The sequence below is a fragment of the Cryptotermes secundus genome, unplaced genomic scaffold (genome assembly GCF_002891405.2).
Source record: "Cryptotermes secundus unplaced genomic scaffold, Csec_1.0 scaffold160, whole genome shotgun sequence".
NCBI lineage: Eukaryota > Metazoa > Arthropoda > Insecta > Blattodea > Kalotermitidae > Cryptotermes > Cryptotermes secundus.
In genome coordinates, this window is record NW_019745080.1 from 1,195,366 (window position 1) to 1,205,019 (window position 9,654).

Genomic DNA, 9,654 nt, shown 5'->3' on the forward strand with positions numbered 1-9,654 from the left:
GTCGTGCATTGCGCGATTAACATCCGTGACGACGGTGACGACCGTTCTGTACCTTTATTAATAATCCGTGCTTGGTAGTACCGCGGTAGTGGATGTGGTTGGTGTGGTGCTTGTTGTTTAAGAAGTAAAGATTTAGTTTATTGATCTTTCGAGTATACTAAAATTATTTATTGCATCTTTGTGACCAGAGTAGGCATTATGAGTACAGACAGAATAGAGAAATTATATAAGAATTTCGGTATTCTGGCCGACTCTAAAGATAAAAGCGAGGTGAGTCTCCATCTTAATACTTCCGTAATAGGTAAATGCCGAAATAAACGTTGATAATTCGAAAGTCTGCAGTGTAAGGGAAATGGTTTTTACTGTATCAGTTATGGAATGTTATTCGACGCTGTCAAATTCCTGTGAAATGCGTTATTCAGCCTTGAAAGTCTGACCAAATTTTCATTTGCAGGAAAGAATGTATAACGTTGAGTTCTTTGGCCTCTTGAACGTAGTTATATTAATGCAATTTAGAATATCTAAAATTAATAGTAATTAACCCGTGGCAGTATGAAGTTTGTCTGTTTTGCTTTTTATAAGGTATAGAATTATTTCTGATTTGTCGATTCCAGTGTCTTCATGATGTATGCAGTTCTTAACTAATTAAGCACTGAGACAGCATTACATTTCAATAAATAATAAGGCTGTGACTCTTAATGAATGTATATGCAGAGAATGACAGGTTTTGTTTTTAGCAGTATATTGTTTTATGGCGTTTCTCACTGAATGTAACCAAAAAATACAATGTTAATGGAACAAGAATACTTGCTTTTCCCAATGTGAACTTAGAAAATACAGACACTCAATATGGACTGTGACTAACACGTTTTTGCTTTAGTTTTTGCATGTTAACTTTCCTAGGTAACAGATTGATGAGTGAAAGATTTCAGATATATTTTAAAGCAATCACAAATTCTCCTAGCCTCTGCTCTTTTGTGGTGGCATCCTTATGAGGGAGGGCAGTGGTCAGTGTTTCTAATGGTGGGTGGAAGAAGACCATATTTTGGGTCAACATATGTGAAATACAACTTTGATTTTTAAGTAAATTTATACAAATGGTAACTTTTTGTATGGGATTTTTCTGATTACATGAGAATTGCAGACACTATCGGTATTTTATTTTGTATTTTTCAGCATGAAGCAGAATACTTGGAAATTCTGACAGCTGTAAAGGGCTCGTCGAAAGAAAAGAGACTGGCATCACAATTTATAGCACGTTTCTTTAAACATTTTCCAGCACTAGCAGATCAAGCCATTGAGGCACAACTAGATCTCTGTGAGGATGAAGATGTGGCTGTAAGTTGGTGTCGCAGTTAACCATTGCACATTCTGTTTTAGGTGGAAGATTGTGTTCTACAAACTCATAAAAATTGCAGACATGTTCAAGAACTGATTTATTTTGTGGGGAATACATATTTCATAACATTGATTCTCTTGCCCAGGATCACAAATTATTTTTAGAGATATAGTTTGCTTTGATATTTTTATCCTAGTAAAGAATCACAAGGAACATACTTTCAGAAGTAAGTTGTTATGTTATATTTTTTCCAAGTGGCCAAGGTTTAGCAAAGGAGTGTAGTAGAGCCATGGATATATAATTGTGATGAGTAACAGGCAATATGGTGAAGGATTGCACAGCATTGAAGACAGTAGAACCTGTATGCATGTAGTTGTGCACAGCGCTGGTATAAACTAACTAAGCTAAACATTCTACATGGAAAGATGTCTATAATCATCTAGGTTTGTTTGGCCTATGCAACCCCGTCCCCCCCCAAAAAGACGTTTTTGATTTATTGTGGAAAATAACTCTTGATTGACGTATTTTTAATTTTAAATGATGTTTCCCAGTAACATGATCATCACATAAATCATTAAGTGTCAACAGAGTAGATTTCCTGTTCTTGCACACTTATTTCACTCATAGCAATGAAATGTCAGACAAATTATATAATGTGGAAGCAGTGATGTTGGAGAAAGAACATTTGACTTGGTTCATCCTGATCCGTCACACTTGCACTAATATAAAAGATCATCAGTGCCGTCCAGTGTGGTTGATAAACACAACACAGCGTGGCTCAAACAACTGGATGACACTAAAGAGTGCCGTTCTTCAAACAACGGAACCACGACGCGGTAGACACCCATCTTCCTTTAAAGAGAAGCAGTATAAAGGACATGACCCAAATTGGTTCTAGTTTTTAACATATTTTTTTAAACCTTACTTGTAAATAGACTAATTGTAATGATTTAGAAATGTTTTAATAAATTCAAGCACATTATTGTAATTGTTAAAGGCTAATATTTTATATTCATGACATTGTAATTTTGGTGTATGTGTGTATTGGTAATGGCCAGTGACACTGTGATATTTGTTTCCGCATGAATTGACATGTCCTTCTGAAGATGGTCACTCCATCCGAAACAGATAGAGGATGAATTATTAAAGAAATAATAATAAAAAAAAGAACATTATCAACTACATTGGACAGCACTGATGATCTTTTATGCTCTGAGAAAGAACAAGTTCTATTTACCTGAACCATACATTTATGTTAACAGATTAGAAAACAGGCTATTAAAGACCTGCCTAGTTTGTGTAAGGACAACAAAGAACATACACAGAAGATTGCAGATATTCTGGCTCAACTGTTACAAGCTGAAGATAATGCGGAATTAAGTGTTGTTCATAATTCCCTGATGACTCTATTCAAGACTGATGCTAAAGGTAGGCTGTATGAAATGCATTGGTATTGTAGTGCTGTATCATACTTTGAGGTCAAACTTAAATATATATGGATTCTAATATTTTAGGTCCTCATAGCGATGACAAAAGTTACTGACTTTTGGGATGTGACACTATGTAACGTGGGAGATTGTTACCAGCATTTCAGAGAAATGTCATATTGCCATCATAGAGATGAAACATTGGTGGTGATGTACCAGATTATCACAGAAGATGCTAATCTTTGTGTTTTACTTAACACATTGAGAGTAGGAATTGTAATATTGTAATATAAATGGCCATGTCACACTGCCAAGAATAATGTTACATTATGAAACTGTACACTTTCTGAAGTTTTTATTACACGCACACACCGAGTACACTGACCATCAGCTCTACTGTATCCTAGATACCTTTTCACCAACAGAGGATGCTGAACTTCCAGAAATTTAATTCTGATATTACATATATAAAGCTGTTCTGGTATTTGAAGAATGTTCAGGAAACTGGGATTGTAGAAGCTTGTGTTAGAATATTTAGAAGGGTGTGGTTCATTTACTTGTCCCTGAACAGATATTCTACCATGTGCCAGGAGGATTGAATTTAAAGTGTTTGGAATCTTAATATAGCCAGACAGTCCCAGAATTTAATCTGAAGACAATCTGATTACTCTGTTTTAAAACTTAATTGGTTAGCATCGTGATGCTGGGTTATCTTTGTTGGTTGATTGATTACACCATGGACTGGACAGACATGGACTCATGCTTTGATTCTCAGTACAGGTAAAAGATTTTTGTCTTCTTCACTGCATCCAGATTGGCTTTGGGACCCGCCATACCTCTGTTCCAGCTGGTACCAGCGGCTGTTTCTCCAGTGGTGAAGTAGCTGCTGCTGCCTGAAGCTAATCATTCACATTCATCCAGTACTGGTGTTAAGAATGTTTCTAGCTTTGTCTGTACTCCGCCATATGTCGTCATGGCATGTGCTTAATTAAGCACATGGATGACTGCCATATCTACCTTAGATACCTTGATGTCTTTGTTTTGGCCCCAGCTGATATGCACATATGTGTGCGTATGTGGCAGTGAAAGTTTTGTTACTTAGATGTGCGGACATTTCTTTCTTTTCAGGCACTCTTGGTGGTATTTTCTCACAAATCTTGAGTGGAGATGACCTGATTAGAGAAAGGTGCATCAAATTCCTCACAGTTAAAATTAAATCTCTAGGGCACGATGTCATTACAAAAGATGCAGAAGATGTACTGATTAGTGAGTGCAAAAAAGTCTTGCAGGTAATGACTGGGTTGTTGCAAGTGAGTTTTGTGTATATTATTACTGTGGTTCATAATGAAGCTGTGTGTGTTGTTCATCAGTAATAATTTTTTATAGCATGAAGTAATTTATTTTATTTTAAATGTTTTATATTTAATATTACATATTAAAAATGTATTACCATACATTTCAGTAATCCACACCTTCACACTATGCTTCATTCATTCATTCATTCATTCATCAGTAATCTGTCAGACGACAGGTCCACGGTCTCTTTCAAAATAATTCCTCCACTTAATGCTATCTAGAGCTTTCTCCTTCAAATGAGAATATCGTCTTCTGTCCCCAAGGTCATCCAACATCTTCTTATGTCTTCTTCCTCGTCTTCTGGTCACTTCTATCTGCCCCTCTATCTTTCCTTCAATAACTTCTTTTAGAAGGCCATTACTGTGTAAGATATGACCAATCCAATTAGCCTTCCGTTTTCTTATTTCATGTAGGATATTCCTCTGCTCACTGACTCTAAATAACACTTCTTCATTTCTCACATAATCGATCCAACTGATCTTCTTCATCCTTCTCCAACATCACATTTCAAAACTTTCCAGATGTTTCTGATCTACTGCCCTAAGTGTCCATGTTTCAGCCCCATAGAGAGCTATGCTCCAGATGCAGCATTTCACTAGTTTCTTCCTCAAATTTAAGTCCAATTTGCTAGTAAAAAGATTCTTCTTCTTCTTGCTAAATGCAGCTTTTGCCATGGCAGTCCTAGATTTAATTTCACAAGTACACCTTCCATCATCTGTTAACAAGCTACCCAAATATTTAAAACATTTCACATTCTCCAGTTGTTTTTNTATTTCACAGTCTGAATAATTTGCCCTCCTAATTTGAAGTCTCCAAGCCCATCCAGAGCTTTCTTGGTAAGGCATTCGCTGTACAAGTTGAACAAAATTGGTGATAAACGGCATCCTTGTCGAACACCTCTTCCAATCTTCACACTTCTTGTCTCCCCTCTGTCCAGTTGCTCTCTAACTTTCTGATCCATGTACAGTTTACTAATCAAGCTTCTTTTACGCCAGTTGATACCTGTTTCCTTTAGGATCTGCATTAATTTGGTCCAATTTACACTGTCAAATGCCTTCTGCCAGTCTATAAAGCAAGCACACAGTTCATCTATCTCCAAAGTTTGTTCTGCTATAATTCTCATCATCCCAATTGCATCCCTGGTTCCTCTTCTAAATCCAAACTGATCCTCTCCAAGTATATCCTTTATTTTCCTTTCAATTCTTCTTTTAAGTAGCTTTGCTATTATCTTTGCTGTATATGCCAAAGGCTTATTGTGCGATGGTCGCTGCATTTTGTAGCTTTTGTCTTTTTCTTTAAGGCAATCATTGTAACTTCTGTAAAGTCCTTGGGCCACTCTCCACTTTCATATATGGTGTTCATTAGTTTTGTCAGTGTTTTCAAACCACCTTCTCCCAGTAACTTAAGCACATCTCCAGGTACATCATCTTCTCCTGTAGCCTTTCCCTTCCTCATTTCCTTGATAGCTTTTTCCACCTCACTTTGTAAATTATATGGTCCTTTCTCGTCTCTATCTACTTCTTATTCTGTTCCACTTCCAAGGTTTCTGGCTGATTAGGTCGATCATATAGTTCTGTAATATAATTTTTCCAAATTTTCAGCACTTTCCTCTGATCTACTATTCTATTCCCCTGGGAGTCTTTGATGCCAATATTTTGAATCCTATGGTTCTCTTTCCATTCTAGTTGTTTTTTCTTCATATACATCAAATCATAACGTCCTGTCCTTTGAAATTCTATAATCTCATTACATATCTTCTCAAAATATTCCTTTTTGGCCCTGTCCCTGACTCTTTTCAGTTCATTCCTCAGTCTCCTGTATTTCCTCCTGCCTTCTTCATTGTTGACATTCTTCCATTTCCTTCGCTCCTCCATTTTACTCATCATTTCTTGTGTAACCCATGGTTTTCTTGCTATCTTCTCAACTTTACCAACCAAATCACTGATAGTATCTAACATGCATTCTTTTATATTGTTCCACTGCACTTCAGCATTTCCGCTTTCACCTTCAGTTGCACCGAGTTTCTCTTCTAGGGTCTCCTGCACGCTTTGTCTTTGAGCATATAACTTCTCCAAATCCCATCTAGGTCTGCGCTTTTGGAATCTTATAATTTTCTTCAACCTGGTTCGAAACTTGGCAACCAGTAAGTTGTGGTCAGAGTCAATATCTGCCCCAGGCAGTGTCTTCACATCCTTCACACTGTTTTTGAATCGATGTAGCACAAGGATGTAGTCCAGCTGTTGCCGCCTTCAATCCCCAGGTGCCTTCCATGTGTGACGTCTTCTCTTTGGCTTCTTGAACCAAGTGTTGGTAACAATCAATCCATTTCGTTCACAAAAGTCAATAAGCATTTGACCCCTGTGATTCCGTCTTCCTAGTCCATGTGATCCAACAATATTCTGATATGATTCATCTCCAACAATGCTGTTCTAGTCTCCTAATATGATGCTGTTTGTGTCACCTCTTCCATCTTCCTGAAGAATTTCTTCAGTTGTGTCATACACTTTTTCCACTTCACCATCTTCATACTCTGATGTTGGCATATACACTTGCATAATCAGTATATCTACCGGTTCCGCCTTTAACTTCAGAGCAATAATTCTGTCATTACAAACAATCTTAACAACACTCCTCACTACACTTTTATGCACCACTATTGCCACACCTCTTTCAGCCCGTTCGCCTCCAGAATAATACCCTGTAGAATCACCACTTCTTATTTCACCTTGTCCTTTCCACCATACTTCGCTGACACCTAAAACAGACACCTCATTCTTCTGCATTTCCATTTTCAAATTCTCCAATTTTCCTGCTTGATTCAAGGTCCTTACATTCCATGTCCCAATCTTGTAGCCATGATGTTTCTTCTGGTCTTCGCACTTTTTCATGTTGTAACGCCTGCATGACATTTCCTCTAGAAACACTCCCCCCCGGAGATCCGATTGGGGGAGTAGTTTACCTCCAGATTGTTTTGTCTCCAGAGGAAACATCTGGCATATATGATATCTCTTGTTTTTGGAAAGAGACTATCCAGGAAAAGTGATAATGTGGTAGTTTTTCCATTTGCTTTCCACATCGCAGTACAGCAGCCGTTCAAACCACTCTGGTCACGCCTGTTGCTATACGAACTTGAACCATCTCGAGCATCATTTGCTCTGTGCTTCAAGTCGCTGCTGATGACGCTGCTCCTGGCATCAGTTTTTGGTGTCTCTCTTCGTCTGATGCCTACCCTTTGACCTGTCCACCAAGGGAGGCCCTGCCAGTAGCTACGCTACCACTGGTATAGCTTTCAGGGTCCTTGGCATACTCAAACCCCCCTCACCACGATAAGGTGGAGCCACCAATGAGGGGACACTGTGTTTATGCTTCTTAATTTAATTTTGCTGAAAATCCAATTTGGTTATTTTGTACTTAAAATCAGGGATCAGTAGATGTTAACTCAGTTCATTGATCAGGCAGAAATTTCATTTGCCAGACATTTCTCCATAAGAGAAACTGTGCCCACCCATGTAATGTATTTTGTTTTAATCTTTTCTCTACATCTTAACATAAAAGAAAGTCAGTGTCGTGGTAACTAGGACCACATAATCTTGCCAGTTGCAAGCTTGCTGGAGAAGTAAGGGAAGAGCGTTGTGGTGAATATTAATGAATAAATCAGAATATTTTTGCACTTGTTGACTTTGATTTCCTAGTCACAGACAAGCAGATGCATGTTTTGTTGAGCCATATTTAATAATTAATTTGAAATGTAGACATACTATTTATTTCTCCTATTTTATTTGCTGCGATGCGCTGATTACTCATCCAAGGAGTCCTACCGACTGTAAAATGATCATGAAACTGAAAAAATCAGAGGCCAGGGCCCAAGGGGGCTGTAGAGCCATTGATGAATGAATGATTTTATTGGCATGCACAGTTGTTCAAAATGTTCTGCTGGCAGTTCTGTAAATGCAGTCCATTGCAGTGTGTTTCATATATATGTGCATTATCTTTTTGCAGGATGTAACTGCTGATGAATTTCATAATTTAATGGAATTACTGGGTTGGACCCGACTTGGTCACCTTGTGAGTGGGCAGCAGGAATTGGTTGATATTGTAGCAGAGCAAGCTGAAATTAATCAGCATTTTGACCCTAAAGATGTTGAAAATGACAATGTGGACAGATTAATCCAATGTGTCAAACATGCATTGCCGTATTTTTCGGTAATACTATATCCGTTTTGTACTATATATCTTTTAGGGAAATGCATTTTAATTGAAAGTGAAATGGATCTGAAATGCTTTGAGAAATAAAACAGGGTACAGTCTTCACGTTCTTATGACATTGACTATGAAGAATACATCATGTGGGATGTGACATCTTGTAATCTGATAGTGTACAAATATTTCATGTGAATATAATGCCTCCATCTTGAGAGATGAAGAATAAGCCAGCAAATGGGGTGTTCAGCATACTCTTGGGTTTTGTAGGTCGAGACAGTACATTACTTTGAAATTTTGGTAAACTGCCAGACTGCATAGTACTCTTCTTACAGTATCGCTGTCATTTTAAAGATGCTTTACGTTGTACTGAAAGCGTAAATATTTTTTACTGAGTTTTGACTCATTTATTTTCATAGTAAGTAGGTAATATTTCCATGATGTGATGATGATTCTTGGGTTATTTAACCTCTTTTTACTACTGAATAATTGATTCCTGGCTATGTCCATTTGCACAGTTAATTCTGAAAATTTCTTTTAATATGAAAATCAAAATAACTCCAGTAGAAATTAAATTGAACACCTACTAACTCCTACCTTACGTTATGAGAATTGTTTATATGTGTGGCTGCCATCTTCACCACTTGCATTATTGCGAAGGTCAGGTGCAGGGTATCCTTGCTGCTGGATGTGGCAGTTTCTGAATTCTGCAGATAACATACAGGGGCAGCAGGGAGGTCAGACTTAAAGTTCGTGTTCACGATAGATGGAGGTATATACTCATCAAGCTTGAATGCATTCAGAAAGGAATTTGAAAGAACTTCCTTCCATAATTATATGATTGCAGCAAGAGTGCCATATTGCATATTCCTGTAACATAGTGGGCTTAATAGTGTAAAGTTTAAAGATACTGTTCTCACTATAGAGATTATCTTGCACTGTGATTTGATATCTTGATTGGAAAGTTCATGATTATTAAGTGTATGGTACACAGTCTATCGAGGGATATCACTGCTATCAACTTCATATAAAATTTTGTCCAATATTCTTCTTTCAAGGTTAAGTCCATATATAGATGAAATTATTGGGGATCATCAGTGTGGGTTTCGACGTAACAGATTAACTACAGATCAGATCTTTTGCATTCGTCAGATATTGGAGAAAAAATGGGAGTACGATGAGACAGTACATCAGCTATTCATAGACTTCAAGAAAGCCTATGATTCGGTTAGGAGGGAAATATTGTACAATATTCTGATAGAGTTTGGGATACCCATGAAACTAGTTAGATTGATTAAAATGTGTTTAAACGAAACGTATAGTAAGGTCCGT

General features: G+C 37.4%; 1 protein-coding gene across 1 annotated transcript in view; it reads left to right on the plus strand.

Annotated features, from left to right (window-relative positions):
• Nucleotides 1-59: 59 nt before the first annotated feature.
• Nucleotides 60-9,654, plus strand: part of LOC111874869 (apoptosis inhibitor 5) — a 24,184-nt gene continuing 14,589 nt past the window's right edge. Inside the window, exons 1-5 of the mRNA XM_023870722.2 lie at nucleotides 60-270; nucleotides 1,177-1,338; nucleotides 2,602-2,767; nucleotides 3,895-4,055; nucleotides 8,122-8,325. Of these exons, the coding sequence (XP_023726490.1) occupies nucleotides 199-270; nucleotides 1,177-1,338; nucleotides 2,602-2,767; nucleotides 3,895-4,055; nucleotides 8,122-8,325 (765 nt within the window). The 5' untranslated portion in view covers nucleotides 60-198. The remainder of the gene's footprint in view (nucleotides 271-1,176; nucleotides 1,339-2,601; nucleotides 2,768-3,894; nucleotides 4,056-8,121; nucleotides 8,326-9,654) is intronic.